Below are 22404 nucleotides of genomic sequence, written 5' to 3'. Positions count from 1 at the left end.
GGGGGGGCTGTGGGGGGCCCCAGTGCCTGGGTCCCTTATGGGGGAGCTGTGGGGGGCCCGACCACTTGGGGAGTGAGGAATGGGGGGTCTGAGGGCTGGGGTCCCCCTGGTGTCCTGGGGGGTGGGACAGGGGTTGGGGGGGGATTACTTGGGGGGCACCTAGAGGGGGGTCCCCCCACACCAGGGACCCAGGTGCCCCGGCCCCACATCCCCCTGCCCCACGGGGGGGAACCCAGCCCCACATCCCCCTGCCCCATGGGGAAGGCCCCGGCCCCCCATCCCCCTGCCCCACGGGGGGGAACCTGGCCCCACATCCCCCTGCCCCATGGGGAAGGCCCCGGCCCCCCTGCCCCACGGGGAGGAACCCAGCCCCACATCCCCCTGCCCCACGGGGAGGAACCCGGGCCCCATGGCTCCTCCCCGCCGCCGCTTCCTCTGCGGTGGCCGCGGGGGGCGGGGGTGTGGGGCGCTCCCGGCCGTGGGGCGGAAGGACCCGGGGCCATGGCGGGGCTGAAGACGGCGAGCGGGGAGGCCATCGACAGCTCCTTCGAGCTGCACGTGGAGGTGGAGGAGGGCGATGCCGTGGGGCAGGGCGGCCCCACGGCACCCCCCGGCCCCACGGCACCCCCCGGCCCCACGGCGGCCCCCAGCCCCACGGCGGCCTCCCGCGCTCTCGCCCTCCGCGTCACCGGGGACCTCCACGTCGGTGGCCTCATGCTCCTCATCGTGGAAACCATGGGTGAGCGACCCACGGCGGGACCCCGCGCGCCTGGGCCCCGTGGCGGGGGTCTGGGCCGCGCATCTCCGGGCCCCACATCTCTGGGACCCTTAAAGAAAGACCCAGGGGTCCAGGCCCCATAGGGGAGGACCCAGCGGTCTGGGCTCCATAGGGGAGGACCCGGGGGTCCGGGCCCCACATCTCCGGGCCCCATAGGGAAGGACCCGGGGGTCCGGGCCCCACATCTCGGTGCCCCACAGCGAAGGGCGCCCGGGCCCCCCCGTGGGCGTCACGCGGCGCTGAGTGGCGGCGGGTGGGGGCAGGATCCGGCCCGGGGGGGGGGCCCAGCCCTTATCGGGGGCTCCTGGGGGTCCCCTCACTTCCGTGTCACCCCCCAGCGTGTCCCCCCCTGCCCCGTGTGTCCCCCCCCCGCCCCAGTCACCCCCTGGCCGGGGCGATAAGGAACCGCAGGATATAAATAGCCCCGCGGTGGGACCGGGCGTCCCCCCATGACCCACGGCCCCCCCGATACCCTCTGCTGTGGTTGGGGGGCACAGCGGGGACCCCAGAGGCCCCCAGCCCCCCATAACCTCCCCAGCACCCCCTAACCCCACCCCAGCCCCCCATAACCCCCCTTAGCACCCCCTAACTCCACTCCAGCCCCCCCATAACCCCCCTTAGCACCCCCTGACCCCACCCCAGCCCCCCATAAACCCCCTTAGCACCCCCTAACCCCACCCCAGCCCCCCATAACCCCCCTTAGCACCCCCTAACTCCACTCCAGCCCCCCCATAACCCCCCTTAGCACCCCCTAACCCCACCCCAGCCCCCCATAACCCCCCTTAGCACCCCCTGACCCCACCCCAGCCCCCCATAAACCCCCTTAGCACCCCCTAACCCCACCCCAGCCCCCCATAACCCCCCCGGTGCCCCCAGGGGTGCAGCGGGACTGGTCGGACCACGCGCTGTGGTGGGCGCAGCGGCAGCAGTGGCTCCTGCGCCCCGGGCGCACCCTGGACGCGCTGGGGGTCGGGGGGGACGCCCGGCTCCGCTTCACCCCCCAGCACCGACCCCTGCGCCTGCGGCTGCCCAACCGCCGCTGCCTGCGCCTGCGCCTCTCCTTCGCCCAGCCCCTGGCCCACGGCGTGGCCCAGGCCTGCCGCCTGCTCGGTGCGGGGCTGGGGGGGATCGGGGGGGCTGGGGGCTGGGGGAGGTGTGGGGGGGGTTATTGTGGTCTCTGGGGGAGCATTGGGGGGCTGGGAGGGGTATTGGAAGGGTCTGGGGACTGTTGGAGGGGTCTGGGGGGGTTTGGGGGTGATGGGAGGGGTCGGGGGGGGCATTGGAGGGGTCTGGGCGTGCTCTAGGGGGTGTTGGGGGGCTTTGGGGCCCATTGGAGGGTCGGGGGGGGGTTATTGTGGGGTCTGGGGGGCGTTGGGGTCCATTGGGGCCCATTGGAGGGGACAGCGGGTCTATTGGAGGGGGTGACAGAGGGGTCTGGGGGGTTCACTGGGGGGGGGTGGTTATTGCGGGGTCTGGGGGGGGCTTTGGGGTCCATTGGAGGGGTTTGGGGGCAGTGGGGGGCTATGGGGGGGTCCCGGTGACCGGGGGTGCCGCAGGGATCCGTTACCCTGAGGAGCTGTCGCTGATGCGCCCCCCCGAGGAGGAGGAGGAGGGGGGGGCGCAGGGGAGGAAGGGCAGCAGCCACCCCCCACCCCCCGACTTCGACCTCACCCACCTCCGGCTGCCCCCGGGTGAGAGGGGGGGGAGGGTTGGGCAGGGGGGGCACAGGGGCCCCTCCCCTTGTGCACCCCCTGGTGTGACCCCCCCACCCCCATCCTCCCCCCCCCCAGGTGAGGAGGGGGCGCCCTCCCCGGAGCCCCTCCCCCAGCTGCCCCCCGACTGCTACCAGATGCTCGTGGCCCCTCGGGGGGGGCTGGAGCCCGTCGCCCCCCCGCGGCCCCCCCGCGGGAACCCCCTGCTGCGGCGCACGCGCCTGCACGCGCGGTACGGGGGGGGTTAGGGGTCGGTTTTGGGGGGTTTGGGGGGGCAGGTTGGGGTGGTTGTGGAGTACAGGGGAGGGGGAGGCAGATTGGGGGGGGGGCTGGCATTGGGGGGGCGCAGTTGTGGTGGGGGGCATTGCTCAGGGGCCCCCCCGCAGGTGGCTGGACTCCTCGCGCTCGCTGCTGGAGCAGGAGGTGGGCGACGACGAGGAGCTGCTGCTGCGCTTCAAGTACCACTGCTTCATGGAGCTGGACCCCCAGGTACCCCAAAACCCCCCCAAACCCCCCAAAAACACCCCCAAACCCCCCAAAAACCCCCCCAACTCCCCCCCTAGTGCCGCTTCATGGAGCTGGACCCCCAGGTACCCCAAAACCCCCCCAAACCCCCCAAAAACACCCCCAAACCCCCCCAAAACCCCCCCAACTCCCCCCCTAGTGCCGCTTCATGGAGCTGGACCCCCAGGTACCCCAAACCCCCCCCAAAACACTCCGAAAACACTCCCTGCTCTATGAACAGGGGCTCTGGGACCCCCCGTGCCCCCCCCCAATGCCCCCCCCAATCCCCCCCCCCCAATGCCCCCCCGTGCCCCCCAGGACGGGGTCCGCCTGGCCCTGCTGTACGAGCAGGCGCGGTGGGCGCTGCTGCGCGAGGAGATCGACTGCACCGAGGAGGAGATGATGCTCTTCGCCGCCCTCCAGGTACCCGGGACCCCCACAGACCCCCCCCCCCCCGGGACCCCCATTTCCCCCCCCCCCACGGCTGTGGGGCCCCCCTGACCCCCCACCCCACACCCCCAGTATCACATCGATGAGGCAGGGGACAGCGCGGAGCCGGGGGGGGCCGGGGGGGGCGACGACGTGGACGACCTGGACGCCGCCCTCAGCAACCTGGAGGTGAAACTGGGGGGCGAGGCCGAGCCCCCCAGCCCACTGGTGAGACTGGGAGGCACTGGGGGGGGGCTGGGGGGGCTCCTCAGGCCCCACTGGGGGGACTGTGGGGGTCTGGAGAGTACTGGGGGGGGCTCCTCGGGCCCCACTGGGGGGACTGGAGGGGCTGGGGGGGCTCCCTTGCCCCACTGGGAGATACTGGTGTGTACTGGGGATCACTGGGGGGTGTCCCCAGGAGGAGCTCCCCACCGTCCCCGAGCTGGCCGAGGAGCTGGAGATCTACAGGTACCCCGGGACCCCCGGGGCCCTCCCAAGTGCTGGGGCCCCTCTGGGACCCCCCCGACCCCCCTGACCCCCCCCCCGTCCCCCCAGGCCGCGGCGTCTGACCCTGCGGGGGTTCCGCCCCGCCTGGGCCGTGCTCAAGGGGACGTCGCTGTCGTACGGGCGCAGCCCCCCGGCGCCGGGGGAGCCCCTGCAGCAGCTCAGCCTCCGCGGTGAGACCAGGACCCCCTCCGGACCCCCCAAACCCCTTGGGACCCCCCCGGGACCCCCAAAACCCCTTGGGACCCCCCCGGGACCCCCCCAAACCTGCTGGGACCCCCCCAGGACCCCCAAAACCTGCTGGGACCCCCAGGACATGCAAAACCCTCTGGGACCCCCAAAAGCCACTGGGAATCCCTCCAGACCCCTCCTGGAACCTCCCCACGGCCCCCACATCCCCCTGAGACCCCCCCAGACCCCTCCTGGGCCCCCTGAGCCCCCCCGGCCCCCCCCCAGGCTGTGAGGTGACCCCCGACGTGGACGTGAGGGCCGGGAGGTTTTGCATCAAGCTGCTGGTGGCGGCGCCCGAGGGGATGAGCGAGATCCAGCTGCGGTGCCGCGACGTGCGTGGGGGGGGGGGCCGGGGCGGGCTGGGGGGGGTTCTGTGGGGCTGGGGGGGGCGTTCTGTGGGGCTGAGGGCTCGGGGGGGGGGGGGGGAGGATTTCTCCAAGTACTATGGGGGTGCCCCACTCGGTAACGAGGTGCTGGGGGGGGGGGTGTCCCAGGAGGATTTGAAGGTCCTGGGGGTGGGGAGGGGTGTTGAGGGTCCTGGGGGCATTTGAGGGGGGGTCCCGGGGATGTTTGGGAGCCTGGGGGTGGGTCCCGAGGGGGTTTGGGGGTCCTGGGGGGTTTTGAGCTGGGGGTGGGGGGGGGCGGTTTGGGGCCCCGGGGGTTTGGGGTAGGGTCTGGGGGTGTTTGGGGATCCTGGGGGGTTTTGAGATGGGGTTTTGGGGTCGGGGGGGGGGGGTTGGGGGCCCCGGGGGTTTGGGGTGGGGGTCCGGGCCCCAAGCTGACCCGTGCCCCCCCCCCCCAGGCCCCCCAGTACGCGCGCTGGGTGGCCGGGTGCCGCCTCGCCGCCCGGGGGCGCTCGCTGGCCGGACCCTCCCTGGGGGCGGAGGCGCGGGGGGTGCTGGGGGTCCTGGGGCTGCAGCCGGGGGGGGCCCCCGCGCTGCCCCCCACCGCCGCCCCCCCGCGGCCCCCCCCGGACCCCCGCGTGCTCCTGGCCTCCCGCTTCCAGCGCAAGGTCAAAGCCAAGCAGGTAACGGACCCCCAGACCCCCCCCAGCCCCATAGGGACCCCCAGCCCTGTAGCCCCCCCCCAGCCCCTGCCCCACACTCTGCCCCCCCCAGCTGGTGCCCCGCATCCTGGAGGTCCTCCACCGCGTGGGGGCGCTGTCGCCGGCCCAGGCCCGGCTCCGGTTCCTGGAGGCCTGGAGGGCGCTGCCCGACTTCGGGCTGGCGTATTTCCTCGTGAGGTGGGTACTGGGGGGGACTGGGAATGGACTGGGGGGGACTGCGAGGCGCTGGGGGGGACTGGGAGTGGACTGGGAGATACTGGGAGGGGCTGGGGGGGACTGGGCGTGGACTAGAAGATAGTGGGAGGGAGTGGGGGGTGGACTGGGAATGGACTGGGAGGGGCTGAGATTGGAGTGGGCGGGGCTGGGAAGAGACTGGGCGGGGACTGGGATATACTGGGAGGGAGTGGGAGGGGACGGGAAGGGACTGGGAGGGGCTGCGAATGACTGGGAGGGGCTAGGAGGGCACTGGGAGTGGACTGGGAGGGACTGGGGGACCCAGGGAGGGGATGTGGGTTACTGGGTGCACTGGGAGCAGTGGGAGGGGACGGGGGTTACTGGTCGGCGCTGGGAGCACTGGTCAGCACTGGTCTCACCGGACCCCCCAGGTTCAAGGGCGCCCGCCGTGACGAGGTCCTGGCCGTGGGCCCCACGCGGCTGCTCCGGCTCGACCCCGGCACCGGCGGCGTCACCCGCGCCTGGCGGTACAGCGCCCTGCGCCAGTGGGACGTGAACTGGGACACCCAGCAGGTACTGGGGGCACTGGGAGGGGCTGGGAGCGGGCGGGGAGGGTAGAGGAGAGACTGGGAGGGACTGGGAGTGAACTGGGGAGCACTGGGAGAGACTAGGAGGAGCTGGAGAGCACTGGGAGGGGACTGGGAGACACTGGGGAACACTGGGAGGTACTGGGAGACACTGGGGGGTGGTTACTGGGGGGCACCGGGAGCACTGGGAGGCACTGGGGAGCACTGGGAACACTGAGGGCACTGGGGAGCACTGGGAGGTACTGGGGGCACTGGGAGGGGCTGGGAGTGGGCGGGGAGGGTAGAGGAGAGACTGGGAGGGACTGGGAGACACTGGGGAGCACTGGGAGGTACTGGGAGGCACTGGGGGCACTGGGGAGTACTGGGAGACACTGGGGGGGGTTACTGGGGAGTACTGGGAGGCACTGGAGGCGTGGGGTGGTTACTGGGGGGCACTGGAGGGCACTGGGAACACTGGGGGCACTGGGGAGCACTGGGAGGTACTGGGGGGGGTTACTGGGGGGGTTACTGGAGGGTTACTGGTGTCACTGGTCCCGCCCCCCCCAGGTGACGCTGGCGCTGGAGGCGCAGGTGACGCTGGCGCTGCGGGTGCTGTCGGCCCCGTGCCGGGCGCTGCACGAGTTCCTGGGGGGGTACCTGTGCCTGGGGGGGCGGCAACCGGGGCGCCCCCTCGACCGGCGCCTCCTGCTGGAGCTCACGGGGGGGCAGGACCCGCGCTGACCCCCCCCCACCGCTGCCGGCCCTGCTGAGCACTCGGGCGCACACACACACACACACACACACGCACACCCCCCACACGCGTCACTCATGGGGGGGGGGGGCAGTTTATTGGCTTCTGTCGGGCACCGGGACCCTCGTGCGGGGGGGGGGGGGTCACACCGTCCTCGTGGGAGGGGTCACACCCTCATCCTCATGCGAGGGCTCCTCCAGCGGCAGCAAACACCCTGGGGGGGGCAATAAAGCAGCTGTTACCATGGCAACGGGGTCCTTTTTTTGGGGGCGTTGTGGGGTCTTGGATGGCTTGGGGTGGGGGTTGGGGTGCCTGGGACCCCCACAAACGTGTGGGGACTCCCCCCTAAACCCCTGGGACCCCCCCCCAATTCCTGGGTCCCCCCCCCAGCCCCCCCAACTCACGGTGCGGCCGCAGCTGCAGGACACGGAGGAAATACTTGGGGGGGAGCCGCCCCCCCGCGTCCCCCGGCGTCAGGATCACCCCGTTGGCCGAGCGGAAAAAAGGGATCCCCTCTGGGGGGGTCAGGGGGGTCACCCGGAGGCTGGGGTACCCCTGCACCCCTGGGACCCCCCCCCCCTAAACACCAGGGTCCCCCCCCCAATTCCTGCTCCCTCCCAACTCCTGTGCCCCCCCCCCCCGGATACCTGGGATCCTCCCCCCAAATCCCTGGGACCCCCCTGAACTCCTGGGACCCCCCCCCCCAGACCCCTGGGATCCCCCCCGTACCCCTGGGACCCCCCCCAAACCCCTGGGACCCCCCCAAACCCCGGGGTCCCCCCCAAACTCTGGGGCCCCCCCTCACCCGCCAGTGCCCGGGGGCCGTCGATGATGATGACGATCTCCGAGTCTGGCCTCATCCCTGTGAGGGGGGATTTGGGGGGGGGGGGTCAGGGGTGCCCGGACCCCGGGGTCCCCTCCCGGGGGGGGATTTTGGGGGGGGGGGGGTGTCTCACCGCTGCGGACCCCGGGGTCCCCCGGCAGCCCCGGCGCCAGGTGGATGTGGGTGCGCCCCATGGGCGAGAGCCCCCCAGCCCGGATCGGGGGCCAGAGGCGGCGGCGGGTGCCGTGGGCCAGGGTGGGGGGCAGCGCGGCGGGGGTCCGCAGCGGGGTCAGCTCCAGCGCCGGCACCTGCACCCCGGACACACCCTGGGACCCCCGGGACCCCCGGGATCCCCAAATCCCACCCCAGATGCCCAAAAGCCCCTTCTGGGACACCCCAGGGACCCCCCAAACCCCCCCAGGACCCCCAAATCCCTCCTCTGGAGCCCCCATTACCCTTGGGACCCCCAACATCCCTCTCTAGAGCCCCCCAGGGACCCCCAAACTCCCCCCGGAACTCCTCCAAGAACTCCCCAATCCCCTTGGGACCCCACAAATCCTGTCTGGAGCCATCCAGGGACCCCCCAAATCCCCCAAAGATCCCCAAGCCCCCCCCGGAGACTCGTAGTGATGCCCAAATCCCCCTGAGACCCCAACAGCCCTCCCTAGAGCCCCCCCAGGGACCCCCATTCCCCCTTGGACCCTTCAAGCCCCCCCCCCCCCCCACCCTGGAGCACCCCAGGGACCCCCAATCCTCCCGGGACCCCCAAGCCCCCTCCCGGAGCCCCCCAGGCCCCCCCCGAGCCCCCCACCTGCAGCGAGTGCCCCTGGTTGGCGCGGATGCGCAGGGGGTCCGGGCGCAGGGCGAAGCGGCCCTTGGGGTCCTCGGCCACCACCCGCCGCACGTCGGCCTCCGAGACCCCCGCGAAGCGCCGCAGCCGCAGCAGGGCCCCCACCTCGGCAAAGCCGTCTGTGCCCCCCGAGACCCCGTCAGCGGGGACCCCAGGGGAGGGGGGGGCTGGGGGTCCCAGGGGGTGCTTGGAGGGGGGGGCTGGGGGTCCCAGGGGGTGCTTGGAGGGGGTCCTGGGGGTGGTTAAGGGGTCCCAGGGGTGGTTGGGGGGGTCCCAGGGAGTGGTTAAGGGGTCCCAGGGGTGGTTGGGGGTCCCAGGGGGTGCTTGGGGGGGGCCTATGGGTGGTTAAGGGGTCCCAGGGGTGCTTGGGGGTCCCAGGGGGTGGTTAAGGGGTCCCAGGGGTGGTTGGGGTCCCAGGGGGTGCTTGGGGGGGGCCTGGGGGTGGTTAAGGGGTCCCAGGGGTGCTTGGGGGTCCCAGGGGGTGGTTTGGGGGTCCCAGGGGTGCTTGGGGGGGTCCTGGGGATGGCTGGGGGGTCCCCAGGGGGCATTTGAGGTCCACAGGGTGACTGTGAGGGGGTCCTGGGGAGGGGTTTGGGGTGCTGGGGGCAGCGGTGGGGTCCCAGGGGGGTTTTTGGGGGGGGTCCCACGCACCCGGCCCCATGGGCAGCCCCACGGCCGCGGCCCCGTGGCGCAGGACGTAGCTCAGCGCCCGCGAGAGCTGCACGGAGGGGTCCTGGGGGGGGGGAGCGGCGTAGGACCCCCGGCCTTGGGGACGCCCCTCCCACCCTGCACCCCCCCGACCGCCTGCCCCCCCCCCCCCCCCACTCCTGAGACCCCCACCCTTGGGGAACCCCCCCCTCCTTGTGGGTCCCCCCCACCCTTGTGTCCTCCCACCCACCCTGGACCCCCACCCGCCCACCTGCCCGCCCCCCCCCCGTCCCTCGGACGCCCCCTCCTTGTGTCCCCCCACCCCTCTGGGTGCTCCCCCCTTTTGACACCCCTCCCCTTGCCCCTCCCCCCCCCGGGACCCCTCCCCCTTCCCCCCCCCCAACCTCCTCGCGCCGCCGCCGCCGCGCGGCGCTCGCGCCCCCCCTCCCCCCGCCGGCGGCCATGCGCCACCACGTGACCGCCCACGTGACCGCCCCCACGTGACCGCCCCCCTCCCCCCCCATCACCACACGGGGGCGCTGCCGCGTCCGAGCGTTTATTCTCGCCCCTCCCCCCCCGCCCCTCCCCCCCTCAGTCGAGTTTCCGGGTCCCCAGTTTGGGGGGTCCCAGTTTGGGGGGTCCCGCCCTGGGGGGGCCCCGCGCCCCCCCCCGCCGCTTGGCCTCCAGCTCCTGGCGCCGCTGCTGCCGCCGGTCCGAGGGCGGGGGGGGCCCTGGGGGGGCACAGGGGTCACGGGGGGGTCACAGGGGTCACGGGGGTCATGGGGGGGTGGAGGGGCCTGGGGGGGTCAGGGGGAGCTGTGGGTACCCCCATGGGGGAGGTCCTGGGGGGGGGGGGGTCCCATGAGGCCCATGGGGCACCGTGGGGGGGTCCTGGGGGAGCTGGGGGGGTCCGAGGTGTCTGGGGGGTCCCTGGGGGTCTCAGGGGCCTGGGGGGGGTGTGTGCAGAGGGGGGTCTATGGGGGGGTCCTTGGAGGGTCTGGGGGTCACAAGGGGGTTGGGGGGGTCCTGAGGGGCATTTGGGGTCCCAGGGGACTGGGGGGTGCAGGGGGGTCCCTGGGGGGTCCCGGGGGGGTCCTTGGGGGTCCCAGAGGACTGGGGGGGGGTCCCAAGGGGCACTGGGAGGTCCTTGGGGGGTCCCGAGGGGGGTCTCACCCTGCAGGCCGGGCAGCGCCTCCCAGGCGTCCTCGGTGCCCCACTCCCCCCCCACCCCCCACTCCCCCTCCCCCTCCTCAACCCCCCCAGCTGGGGGAGGGGCGGGGGGGGCGGGGTCCGGGGGGGGGGGGGCCGGGGGCTGGGGGGGGGTCCCCCCCTCCTCCTCGCTGCTGACGGGGGGGCTCCGGGGCAGCTCCATGTCCTGGGGGGACACACACACACACATGGGGGAATGGGGGGGGGGGTCACGCGGTGTGACCCCCCCCACTGAGACCCCCCAACTCACCTCCAGGCTGCCCCAGTCATCGTCCCACCCATCGGGGTCCTCCAGGGGGCGCTCCTCGGGGGGGGGCTCTGGGGGGGGACAGAAGGGGGGGGTCAAGGGGGGGTCTGTGGGTCCCCAGGAGTGGGGGGTGACCCTGGGGACCCCCAGAGGGGGTTTGGGAGCCCCGGGGGGGGGTTGGGGGTCCGGGGGGGGGGGGGCTGGGGGACACGCACCGCTGGTGGGCGCCGGGGGTCCCTCGGGGGGGGGGGCGGGGGGGGGGCCCCGCCCTCGGCCCCCATCAGCCGCGCCGTCAGGGAGGTGACGCCGGTGACGGCCCAGGACATGGCAGCCCCCAGCCCCCCCCCGGGCCCCCCCGGGGCGGCGGCTGTGCTGGGGGGGGCTGGCGGGGGGAGGGAGGGGTCAGGGAGTGGCGGGGGGGGTGGGGGGCACCCCCAAACCACCCCCATGTCCCCCCACCCCCATGTGAGTCCCCAGCGTCACCCCCCCCTTCCTGCCCCCCCCCAAGCCCCCATGTCCCCCCCTGCCCCCTCCCAATCCCCCCCCCAGATCCCAATTTCTCACCCCAGCCCCCCCCAACCCCCCATTCCTGCCCCCCCAGGGTCTCCCCCCCCACAGAGCCCCCCCACCCCCTCCACACCCCCCAGCCCCCCCATTCCTGCCCCCCCCGCCCCCCCCAGCCCCCCCATTCCTGCCCCCCCGCCCCAGCCCCCCCTCTCACCCCCCTCCGGGCCCCCCCCGGCCTCGGCCGCCGCCTCCAGCTGGTCCAAGAAGCTGCGAATCGCCTTGAACGCCTGGGGGGGGGGGTGGGGGGGGGGGCCCCCGACAGTGAGGGACCCCCAGCACGACAGGGGGCTCCTCCAGCCCCAGGGACCCCACATGGGGACACCCAGACCCCCCCCAGCACCCACCTAGACCCCCCCAGTGTCGCCATTACAATGAGACCCCCCCCCAGCCCCCATTGCACTGGGACCCCCAGCCCCCAGCCCCCCCTCAGTCCTCCCAGCCCCCCTCCCAGCACCCCTATTACAATGAAACCCCCCCCCTCCAGCACCCACCAAACTGGGACCCCCAACACCCAGCCCCCCCCCCCCAACACCCCCTGCAATGAGATTCCCCACCCCCAGCCCCCCCACTACACCGAGGACCCCCCCCCAACCCCCCCCACACCTGCTGGCGCACGCCGGGGTGGGGGTCGGCGGTGAGGGGGCAGAGGGCGGGCAGGACCCCCCCCGCGCACTCCCGCGCCGAGTAGCACCCGCGGGTGGCCACGAAGGCGGCGACGGCGGCCGCCCGCGCCGGGGGGAAGGGGTCCCGGGTGGCCCGGGCCAGGGCGGGGGCCAGCACGCGCTGCCGGGCCTGGGGGGGTCATGGGGAGGGGCAGAGGGGGCGAGGGGGAAGATGGGGGGGTCAGAGTGGGGCAGCGGGGTGCAGTGGGGTTCAGGGGGTCACAGGGGTGCAGGGGGGTCACAGGGGGTTTTGGGGGGGTCACAGGGGGGTACAGGGGCCGAGGGGGGTTCACAGAGGGTCACAGGGGATTTGGGGGGTCATGGGGGGCTTGGGGGGGGTCACAGGGGGTCACAGAGGTGCAGGGGGGTCACAGGGGGTTTGGGGGGGTCACAGGGGGTCACAGGGGTGCAGGGGGGTCACGGGGGGTCACAGGTGCAGGGGGGTCACAGGGGGTTTGGGGGGTCACGGGGTGCAGGGGGGTCATGGGGGGCAGAGGGGTCATGGGGGTTTGGGGGGGTCATGGGTGTTGCAGGGGGGTCACAGGGGGTCACAGAGGTGCAGGGGGGTCACAGGGGGTTTGGGGGGGATCACAGGGGGTCATGGGGGGCAGAGGGGTCACGGGGGTTTGGGGGGGTGCAGGGGGGGTGCAGGGGGGTCACGGGGGGTTTGGGGGGGTCATGGGGGGCGCAGGGGGGTCACAGGGGGTTTGGGGGGTCACAGGGGGTCATGGGGGGACAGAGGGGTCACGGGGGTTTGGGGGGGTCACAGGGGGTTTGGGGGGTCACAGGGGGGTCCCGGGGGGGGTCTCACCTCGGGGGGCAGCAGCGGCCCCAGGCGCCCCAGGCAGAGGGTGGCGTTGCAGCGCAGGGGTCCCAGCGCGTCCCCCCCCTGCACCCGCAGCAGCAGCCGCGGCAGCTCGCCCCCCCGGCGCCCCTCCCCCAGCTTGGGGGCCAGCAGCACCATGGACTGGGGGGGGGGCACGGGGGGTTAGGGGGGATGTGGGGGGTCGAGGGGCCCCAGGGGGTGAGGGGGGACCCAGGGGGTCGGGGGGGCACCCAGGGGGTGAGGGGAACACCCAGGGGTCAGGGGGGGACCCGGGGGGGCACGCAGGGGGTGAGAGGGGACCCAGGGGTCGGGGGGGGGGACCTGGAGGGGGTTGGAGGGCACCCAGGGGGTGAGGGGGGCACCCAGGGGGGAACCTGGGGGGGTCAGGGGGGAACCTGGCGGGTCGGGGGGCACCCAGGAGGGGGTCAAGGGGGACCTGGGGGGGCAGGGGGGACCCAGGGGTGAGGGGGGACCCAGGGGTTGGGGGGAGCACCCAGGGGGTCAGGGGAGGACCCAGATGGGTGGGGGGGCACCCAAGTGTGTGTGGGGGGGAGCAGGTGTCTGGGAGGGGGGACGACCCCCCACGTTGGGGGGGGTCTGGGGGCACCTTGACCGTCTGCTCGCGCACGGCCGGGTTGGTGTCGAGGAACCCGCGGGCGACGTGGGGGAAGATCTGGGCGTCCACGGTGGCGTCGGGGAGGAGCCCCACGTAGTGCTCGAGCTGGGGGGGGCGAGACCCCCGGGGGGGGACCCGTGAGACCCCCGTGAGACCCCCGGGGGGTCGGGGACAACCCGTGAGACCCCCGTGAGACCCCACGGGGGCGGGGGGGACCCCAAGTCTGGGCCTCATAGTGATGAGGACCCCATTTGTGCCCCACAGAGGTGAGGACCCCCTGATTTGTGCCCCATAGAGATGGGACCCCCCCATATTTGGGACCCATAGAGATGGGACCCCCCCTCCTTTGGGACCCATATAAATGGGACCCCCCCAATTTGTGCCCCCCAGCAATGAGGACCCCCTGATTTCTGCCCCATAGTGAGTGGGACCCCCTGATTTGGGACCCATAGAGCTGAGGATCCTCCGATCTGTGCTCCATAGTGATGGGACCCCCCCTATCTCTGCCCCATAGAGATGGGTCCCCCCTACCCGTGCCCCCCGCAGCCCCCCCTGCAGCCCCCCCCACCCGTGCCCCCCACAGCCCCCCCGTGCCCCCCACCTGCCGCAGCAGCTGCACCCGCAGCGCCCGGTCGGGGGACGCGAAGAGCCGCACGAGGACGGGGACGACGCGCGCCTGGAACTCGGGGGGGGTCCAGCTCCTTGGCCACCTGCGGGGGGGCGGTGAGGGCGGGGGGGGCACGGGGGGGGGACCGGGGGGGGCACAGGGGGGTCCCCACCTGCAGCAGCGGGGGCAGCGCGCTGGCGTCGGCCGTGCCCAGCTCGAGGGCGGCCAGGAGCCGCGGGAGCAGCTTGTGGCGGCGGAAGGGGCCGGGGAGGGCGGCGAGGGCGGCGGCGAGGCCCTGCAGGAAGGTGCGGCGCTCCGAGGGGTCCCGGACCTGGGGGGGACGGGGGGGGGGCGTCAGGGGGGAAGGGGACAGTGATGGGGACAGGGATTGAGGGGACAGGGACAGGGATGGGGACAGCGGGAGCGTAAGGGGGGCAGGCAACAGGGATGGGGACGGGGGGGACAGGGATTGAGGGGACAGGGGGGACGGGGACAGGGGTAGGGTGGGGAGTGGGAGAACAGGGACAGGGATGGGGACAGAGACCACCCTGGGGGTGGGGACAGAGGGGACACAGTGGGGACGGGGGGACGGGATGGGGACAGGGGGACAGGCGGGCAGGTGAGGATGAGGATGGGGAGGGGGGCACGAGGATGAGGGGACAGGGATGGGGATGAGGATGAGGATGGGGACAGGGGCACAGGGACAGGGGGACAGGGATGGGGGCACAAGGACAGGGATGGGGGCACAAGGACATGGATGGGGGCACAGGGGGGCACGGGGGGGGTCCAGGGGGTCCGTACCTGCAGCTGCTCGAGGAAGAGCCCGGCGCGCACGAGGGGGCAGGCGAGGAAGGCCCCCGGGCGTTGCAGCTGCTGCAGGAGCTGCCCCGGGCCCGGCCGCCCCCCCGGCTCCGCGGCCACCAGCTCGCAGAAGGGGGGGACGAGCGCGGGGGGCAGCTGGGGGGGGGGGGGACAGGGTCAGGGGGGGGCTGGGGGGCAGCTGGGGACGGGGTCAGGGGGGGCTGGGGGGGGGCCCAGGAGTCTGGGGGACCTGAGGAGGGGAGGGGGGGAGACCCCAGGCATCCAGGGGGACACCCAGGTGTTTGGGGGGGACTTTGGGGGGGGGGGATCCCAGATGGGTGGGGGGGACCCCAGGTGTCCGGGGGGGCCCGGGGGGGGGGAAGGGGAGTTTGGGGGGGCCCAGATGGGTGGGGGGAGCCCCGGGTATCTGGGGGGGGGGCAGGTAGGTGGGGGGGACCCCAGGTGGGTGGGGGGGGCCCAGATGTGTGTGGGGGGCCCAGATGTTTTGGGGGGGCCCGCAGGTGCCCGGGGGGGGGGGCGGGGGTCCCCCTGACCTTGCCGAAGCTCCGCAGCGCCCCCGCCCGGGGGAGGGGCCCGTTGAAGACCTCCCAGACGAGGCAGCCCAGGCGCCACATGTCCCCCGCCCTGGGGACGGACGGGGCAGCGCGGGGACGCGGGGACCCCCCTGGCCCCCCCATGGCCCCCCCCATCCCCCCAGAGCCCCCCATGGCCCGCCACATCCCCCCAGGCCCCCTTGTCCCTCCCCAGCCCCTGGGTCCCCTCCCAAGACCCCCCCCCACATCCCCCTGACCCCCCTGACCCCCCATGTCCTCCCACGACCTCCAATGACCCCATGTTCCCCTCCAGACCCCGTGTCACCCCGCCAAGACCCCCCACGTCCCCATATCCCCCCCGACCCTCCATGACCCCCAATGACCCCGTGACCCCCCTGTCCCTGCGTGTCCCCCCCAAGACCCCCCACACCCCCATGTCCCCCCCGACCCCCCCCACGACGCCCAACGACCCCACATCCCCCCCCCCCCACGTCCCCCCCCAACTCACCAGGGCTCACCCTGCCCTCGCGAGGGGTCGCCGAGCTCGGGGGGGTCCTGGGGCCGGGGGGGGACGCCGGGGGGCCGGGGGGGGACCCCCTCGCTGGCGGCCGCCACCCGCTCCAGCCCCCCCAGCTTCCAGTCGCCCCCCGGGTCCACGAAGACGGCGTCGAGCCCCAGCGCGTGGTGCACGAGCCCCGAGTCCCCCAGGAAGGCCAGCGCCGTCTGCGGGGGGCGCTCGGTGGGGCGGGGACCCCCGGGATGGGGGGAGGGGGGGGGGCCCCCCCCGGCCCCCCGAGTGCCCCCCCGGCCCCCCCGTGCCCCCCTCACCAGGAGCTGGTGCAGCCCCCAGGCCACCTCCTGCTCCCCCACGTCGCCCGTCGGGGGCCGCAGCCGCAGGTGCCGGCGCAGCGGCGTCACCGGCTCCGTCACCACGTACAGGCACTGCTCCGTCTGGGGGGGGCGCGGCGTCACCCCCCGCACCCCCCACGGCCCCCCACGGCCCCCCACGGCCCCCCACATCCCTCCACAGCCCCACGCTGTCCCCCCACGGCCCCCCACATCCCCGTGTCCCCATCATGCCCCCCCATGTCCCCCCACATCCCTGCCCCCATATCCCCCCATGGCCCCCAGTCCCCCCACATCCCCCCCATCTCCCTGTGTCCCCCCCCATCCTCCTCTCCCCTCGTGTCCCCCACATCCCCCTGTCCCCCCACATCCCCCCATGTCCTTTTGTCCCCCCCCATGTCCCCCCATCCCCCCCATGTCCCCCCGCCCCCCCCCGTCCCCCCCATCCCCCCCCGTCCCCCCCCGTCACCTCCAGGCTGTCGAGGTACCCCAGCACGCTGGGGTGCCGCAGGCTGCGCAGGCGCCGCAGGGCCGCCCGGGCCAGGGGGGTGGCAGCCGCGTCCCCCGTCCCCAGACTGTGGGCGAACACCGACACCGGCGCCCCGTCGGCCTGGGGCGGGGAGGGGGGGGGGAGACAGCGTGGGGACGGGGCACGGGGGGGCCGGGGGGACATGGGGATGGGGCGGGGGGCGTGGGGGGACACGGGGAGGGGACACGGGGGGACACGGGGGGGGACACGGGGACAGGGGAGGGGACACGGGCCCGCGGGGACACGCCGCCCCCCCCCCGCTCACCTTCCGCCGCCCCCGCAGCAGCCGCCAGAGCGGGGCCGGGGTCGCCGGGTCCGGGTCGGGGTCCGGGTCCGGGTCCGGGTCGGGCGAGCCCAGCTCGAAGGGGAAATCCCGGACCGGGTCCCGGGAGAAGAGCCACATCGCGGGGGGGGGGGATCCGGGGGGGTCCTGGGGGGTTCGGGGGGAGCCGGGGGGGTCCCGGTGGGTTCGGGGGGCGCCGAGGCCGGGGCGGGCCCGGAGGACGCGGCGGCGGCGCCGGGCGGGAGGATCCGGTGACGGACCAGGGGGCGGGGCCTGGGCCTGGGGCGGGGGCGGGGCCTGGGGCGGGGCCTGGGGCGGGATCTGAGGCGGAGCCGCTGGCGAGGGGCGGGGCGAGGGGCGGGGACAGGGAGAGGGGCGGGGCCCGGGGCGGGCGAGGGGCGGGGCGCGGGAAGGGGGAGGTGAGGGACACGCGGGCAGGAACCGGCAGTGACGTCACCAACCGGCGCCAGCCTGGCCGGAACCGACAGTGACGTCACCAACATGCGCCACCCTGTCCGGAACCGGCGGAGACGTCACCAACATGCGCCAGCCTGGCCGGACGCGGCAGTGACGTCACCAACAGGTGCCAGCCTGGCCGGAAGCGGCAGCGACGTCACCAACATGTGCCAGCCTGGACGGAAGCGGCGGTGACGTCACCATCAGGTGCCCGTCTGGCCGGGAGCAGCAGTGACGTTGTAACGGGAGTCAGGGATCTGCCGGCGGCGTCACAGCCCCGTGACGTCACACCCACGTCAGTACCCGCCGCCCCCGCGCCCCACGGACGACACGAGCCCGGTCAGGTCTCAGCAGCTTTATTGGTCACCGGGGTCTGTCGCGATACGGGGTGTGTCGTGACGCAGCGTCTGTCACGGCGTGGGGGATCTGCACCACGACACGGGGTCCCCGGCACAGAGTCCTCGGAGCGACGCGGGGTCCCCGTCACGACACGGAGGTCCCGTCGTGGTGTAGCCCTTGAACAGACACGGGGCCTGTCGCGATATGGGGTCCCTGTCGCAATAGGGGCCACTCCGTCCCCATACTGTGGAATCCCCAAAGCAATGGGGGGGCCTAAGGAAATGGCGGGGGGGTGTTCTGTTGCAATAAGGGGGCCCTGTCACGATATGGGGGTCTCCATCACGATATTGGGGGTCCTGTTGTGATACGGGGGTCCCTGTCACGATACTGGGGCCCAGGCCGGCAGCGGGCGCCGCGGGGGGTCGAACCCCGCCCCGGGGGTCCCGGGGGTGCCCCCACCGGCGCCTTTTGCTTTTTTTTGGCCGTTTTTGGGTCCGGAGGAGAAAAAGCAAAACCCGGGGAAGGGGGGAGGGGCCCCCCCCGTTCCCCGGGAAAAGAAAAACCTGGGCGAGAGCCCCCCGATCCGGGGGGAGTCGGGGCCTTTTGGGGGGAAACCGGCAGAACCGGCGGCTGGGCTGCGGGGGCGGCCCCGGACTGCCCGAAACACGGGAAACTGCCCCAAAAAGGGCTCCTGGGGGCGGGGCCTCCCCAGGTGCTTTTTTGGGGGTTTTGGGGTTTTTTTGTTAAGGGGGAGTTTGGGCGCAGTGCAAAAATGGGCTCAGAAAGGGGGATTTTGGGTCGGGCGCGTGTCCCAGGCGCAAAATGGGCTCAGAAAGGGGGATTTTGGGGCCGGCGCGCGTCCAGGGCACAAAATGGGCTCAGAAAGGGGGATTTTGGGTCAGGCGCGCGTCCCGGGTGCAAAATGGGCTCAGAAAGGGGGATTTTGGGTCGGGCGCGTGTCCCGGGTGCAAAATGGGCTCAGAAAGGGGGATTTTGGGTCAGGCGCGCGTCCCGGGTGCAAAATGGGCTCAGAAAGGGGGATTTTGGGTCGGGCGCGTGTCCCGGGCGCAAAATGGGCTCAGAAAGGGGGATTTTGGGTCGGGCGCGTGTCCCGGGTGCAAAAATGGGCTCAGAAAGGGGGATTTTGGGTCGGGCGCGTGTCCCGGGCGCAAAATGGGCTCAGAAAGGGGGATTTTGGGTCAGGCGCGCGTCCCGGGTGCAAAATGGGCTCAGAAAGGGGGATTTTGGGTCGGGCGCGTGTCCCGGGCGCAAAATGGGCTCAGAAAGGGGGATTTTGGGTCGGGCGCGTGTCCCGGGTGCAAAATGGGCTCAGAAAGGGGGATTTTGGGTCGGGCGCGTGTCCCGGGTGCAAAATGGGCTCAGAAAGGGGGATTTTGGGTCAGGCGCGTGTCCCGGGCGCAAAATGGGCTCAGAAAGGGGGATTTTGGGTCGGGCGTTCGTCCCGGGCGCGGGGGGGCCCGTCGGTACTTACTCCGCTCGCTCACCTTTTCCTGCCTGTTATTTTTTGGGGGGATTTCTAGCTTTTAGTCATTTTTTTGTGCCAAATTGTCCGTTTTGGGGCGAACTGAGGCCGTTTTAGGCACCGTCGCTGCGGGGAGGGGGGAGAGAAACAACAACAACAACCGACCGACACTGGGCTCGTCCCTACCCCAAAAATCCTGCGGCTCCTCCTCAACTCCTATCGTTTTTGGGGAAAAAACTAGGAAAAAGGTTAAAAAAAGCCTCCCCCCACCCAGGCCACACACGAAGGCGCCGAGCTTTGGTTTTTTTTGGCAAAAGCCCCGTTTTCAGCTAAAACGCCCAGTTTGGGGGTGGGCCGGGCCAGCAGCGCTCGCTGCATGTTTTGGGGCAGTTTGGGCCTTTTTTGGTGTTTTTTGTTTTCAAATTAGTGGATCCGGGGGGGGTGAGGTGGAATTGGGGGGGAAGCAGCAAACCCGCCCCCCTCGTGCCCAAATCCGGCCGGAATGTCCCTTTTTTGGGGCGAAAGCAGCAGAAATACCCTTTTCTTATCGCTCCCTACGTGTTTTTCTGCAGACCCTTTTTTGGGGTTTTTCGCCCCGATCTGGCGGTCCCGGGGCCTTACGGTCGGAGGCGCAGGAGCGGCGGGTGCGGGGCCGGCGGGGGGGTCTGGAAAAAACACCTGCGAGACACAGCCCCCCCCCCGCCCCGTCAGACACCGTTTTGGGGGGAAAAGCGGCGAAACCGCGCGGATTTCCCGCGTTTCTCCGCCAAACCCGTCGTTTTCCGCGCCGGGGGGGGGGGATGGGGGGGGGGGGGGCACAAACATGCCGCGCGGCGCGCTCCGGGGGTCCCGGCGCTCCCCCCCACCAGCACAACCGCGCCCCGACACCCCCGCGCCCCCGAAAACGGCCGGAATCACCCCAAATCCGCAGCCCCTCCCCCCGACCCCAAACCGGGCGATTTTGGTGGTGGGGGGGGGCGGGGGGGGCGCGCGGGGGGACCTGACGCCGCCGCGACTTGGGGGGTTTCACCTCGATTTTGGGGCTCCCCCCTCGCTCGCTCCTACACTTACAGTTCGTTTTGGGGCAAAAAGCTTAAATTTAACGATCCTGCTGCTGTTTATGGAGAAAACCTGAGAACACGGTTATTGCCCCCCCCCCCCGGGGGCCCCCCCCCCCCCCGACCAGCCTTTTGGGGGGTTTGGGGGTTTTACGTTATTTTTCCCTAAGGGAAGCTCCCGGGGACACGCCACAATCCTGATTTTTTTTTCCAGCTCCATTTTGGGGGAAAAAAGCGGCTTTTTCTTCCCAGCTGCGTCTGCGGAAAGGCCCGAAACAGCCCGAACCGCGCCGCCCCCCCCGCGCCCCGACCCCGCTGCACCAGCCACGAACACACGGAAACGCCCCAAAAAAACAGAATTAAATAAAAATCTTACTTCTGACCGGCTCCACCTTAACCAAATCTGGGGGTTTTATCCTCAAAGGTCCCTGCCGACACGCTCCTGAGCCGCTTTGGGTGCAGACTGGCCTTTTTTGGTTAAATCCTGAGACCTGCGGCCTCTTTTTTACTTTTCCTGGGCATTTTTCTCACCGTTTTTTTGCCTTTTTTTTGTTTTCCTGCGTTTTCCTGCTTCCCTGAGGGGGGAAAAACACTCGAGACACCCCCCGCCCCGCCCCCACAACAAACACTGGGTTTTTTTTTCCTCTTTTCCCCTTTTCCACAGAGTTTCGGCCGTCCCCTCCCGCACGCTGCCTTTTTGGGGGAAAAAGAAGGGATTTCGGAGCACTTACTCTGCGGCGACGGGCGGGACCTACATCGGAGCCTGGTGACGCCGGGGGGGGGTTTTGGGGGGTTTTCCCCGTTTCTTGGGGTTTTTATAGAAAAAAAAGGGGGGTGGGGGCGACGGCCGCGGCGCCTGCAACGACAAGAGCCCCCCCGAGACCCCCCAAAACCCCCCGAACCGCCCCAAACCGCGCGGGGGGGAGGGGCCTCACCGCGTCCTCCGGCGCCGCTTTGGGGCGTTTGGCTCAAATTCCGCAATTCTCCGTCCCGGCGGGTCCCGCCGCCGCCGCTTGCCCTTTTCTTGCCTTTTTTCACCTTTTTCTGCCCTTTTTTCTCTCTTCGCCTTCGTCACTGACAGTTTCGCTTCTCTCCGCCGCTCTCGCCCTTTTCCTTCACTTTTTGCCTCATTTTCTTACTTTTCTTCTCTACTTCTTATTTTTTTCTCTTTTCTCTCATTTTTGCCTGGTTTTTCTCCTCTCGCTGCACCAATTTCCACGGGCTCCTCTGATTTGGGTTGTTTTTTCCTATTTTCTCCAATTTCCAGATTATTTTTTTCTTTTTTTTTTTTCCATTTTGTCTTTTTTTTTCTTTTTTCTAGTCGTTTTCTATTTTCTCTTTTTCTATTTTTTCTATTTTCTCAATTTTCTTTTTTCAATTTTTCTTTTTTTTTCAATTTTTTCTCTATTTTTTCTATTTTCTTTTTTCAATCTTTTCTTTTTGTATTTTTTCCTAATTTTTCTCTTTTTTTCTCTATTTTTCTCTTTATTTTCTTTTTTCAATTTTCTTTTTTCTATTTCTCTTTTCTTTTTTCTATTTTTTCTCTTTTCTATTTTCTCTTTTCTATTTTTTCTCTTTTCTTTTTGTTTTCTTCTATTTTTTCTCTATTCTTTTTTCTATTTTCTCTATTTTTTCTAAATTTTCTCTTTATTTTTTCTATTTTTCTTTCTTTTCTTTTTTCTATTTTCTTTTTTCTATTTTCTTTTTTCTCTATTTTCTTCTAATTTTTCTCTTAATTTTCTTTTTCTATTTTTTCCTCTTTTTTTTCTATTTTCTTTTTCTCTATTTTCTTCTTTCTATTTTTTCTCTTTATTTTTTCTATTTTCTTTTTTCTATTTTTTCTATTTTCTCTCTTTTTCCTTCTCTCTTTTCTCCTCCAGCTTCACCACGGGCTCTTTTTCCCCCTGAATTTTTAACTCTTACTCCTCCAGCTTCGCCACTGGCCCCGGGCTCCTTTTCTTGCCTTTTTCTTGCCTTTTTCTCCTCTTCCCTCACTCCTGCCCGGCCCCGGCCGCCGCCTTTCACCAAAAAGTCCTTTTTTCCCCCCAGCCCCTCACGGCTCCGCTCCGGGCGCTGCCCTCGCTCCCTGCCGCGGCCGCTCCGCGCTCTTCCTTTCGCCTTTTCCGCCCCAATTCTCTCCTCTTCCTCTGCCCGACATCTTCGCTCTTGCCCCAAAACGCCGCGTTTCGCCCCAAACGCTCCCGAGGCGCCTGCCCTGCGCTGCCCTAGAAGAGGCCGGCACAGAAAACACCTTTAGCGGCTTGTTGAAAAATCAAACAGCTTTA

General features: G+C 70.3%; 3 protein-coding genes across 4 annotated transcripts; 1 reads left to right on the top strand and 2 right to left on the bottom strand.

Annotated features, from left to right (window-relative positions):
- Window positions 1-105: 105 nt before the first annotated feature.
- LOC137677265 (fermitin family homolog 3-like) lies at window positions 106-6948 on the top strand. The gene is made up of 14 exons (XM_068424550.1): window positions 106-739; window positions 1655-1888; window positions 2335-2469; window positions 2569-2722; window positions 2877-2979; window positions 3313-3417; window positions 3517-3651; window positions 3842-3891; window positions 3979-4100; window positions 4384-4490; window positions 4961-5185; window positions 5277-5401; window positions 5830-5971; window positions 6532-6948. Exons 1-14 carry the CDS (start codon window positions 256-258, stop codon window positions 6703-6705), a joined length of 2295 nt encoding a protein of 764 aa, XP_068280651.1. The 5' UTR covers window positions 106-255; the 3' UTR covers window positions 6706-6948.
- TRPT1 (tRNA phosphotransferase 1) lies at window positions 6764-9506 on the bottom strand. 2 transcript variants are annotated; one of them, XM_068424551.1, is made up of 7 exons: window positions 9441-9506; window positions 9040-9121; window positions 8350-8507; window positions 7672-7846; window positions 7521-7577; window positions 7120-7230; window positions 6764-6929 (listed from the first exon to the last, which is right to left on the bottom strand). In XM_068424551.1, exons 1-7 carry the CDS (start codon window positions 9498-9500, stop codon window positions 6859-6861), a joined length of 714 nt encoding a protein of 237 aa, XP_068280652.1. In that variant the 5' UTR covers window positions 9501-9506; the 3' UTR covers window positions 6764-6858. The 2 variants fall into 2 exon arrangements, with proteins under 2 accessions (XP_068280652.1, XP_068280653.1); XM_068424552.1 differs by lacking the exon at window positions 7120-7230.
- Window positions 9507-9594: 88 nt separating this feature from the next.
- Window positions 9595-17051, bottom strand: SCYL1 (SCY1 like pseudokinase 1). The gene is given in 17 exon segments (XM_068424548.1): window positions 9595-9767; window positions 10210-10411; window positions 10496-10563; window positions 10708-10732; window positions 10735-10874; window positions 11214-11286; window positions 11663-11851; window positions 12533-12688; window positions 13155-13268; window positions 13765-13864; window positions 13929-14101; window positions 14572-14727; window positions 15126-15216; window positions 15634-15848; window positions 15954-16076; window positions 16441-16581; window positions 16766-17051. Coding segments are annotated over 17 exon segments (2244 nt in total). The 5' UTR covers window positions 16904-17051; the 3' UTR covers window positions 9595-9627.
- Window positions 17052-22404: the final 5353 nt, after the last annotated feature.

This window comes from Nyctibius grandis, unplaced genomic scaffold (genome assembly GCF_013368605.1).
Source record: "Nyctibius grandis isolate bNycGra1 unplaced genomic scaffold, bNycGra1.pri scaffold_112_arrow_ctg1, whole genome shotgun sequence".
Taxonomy (NCBI): domain Eukaryota; kingdom Metazoa; phylum Chordata; class Aves; order Nyctibiiformes; family Nyctibiidae; genus Nyctibius; species Nyctibius grandis.
This window is presented reverse-complemented; position numbering and strand designations above follow the sequence as displayed.

Bases quoted from the DNA above. Each gene is read 5' to 3' on its own strand.
- LOC137677265 (XM_068424550.1), top strand. From the start codon at position 256: ATGGGGAAGGCCCCGGCCCCCCATCCCCCTGCCCCACGGGGGGGAACC. The intron at 2,980-3,312 runs GTACCCCAAAAC...CGTGCCCCCCAG, and splicing joins TCATGGAGCTGGACCCCCAG to GACGGGGTCCGCCTGGCCCT. The intron at 4,101-4,383 runs GTGAGACCAGGA...GCCCCCCCCCAG, and splicing joins GCAGCAGCTCAGCCTCCGCG to GCTGTGAGGTGACCCCCGAC.
- TRPT1 (XM_068424551.1), bottom strand. From the start codon at position 9,500: ATGGCCGCCGGCGGGGGGAGGGGGGGCGCGAGCGCCGCGCGGCGGCGG. The intron at 8,508-9,039 runs GTGCGTGGGACC...CGGGGGGCACAG, and splicing joins GGGGCTGCCCATGGGGCCGG to ACGGCTTTGCCGAGGTGGGG. The intron at 7,847-8,349 runs GTGGGGGGCTCG...TCCGGGGTGCAG, and splicing joins ACCAGGGGCACTCGCTGCAG to GTGCCGGCGCTGGAGCTGAC.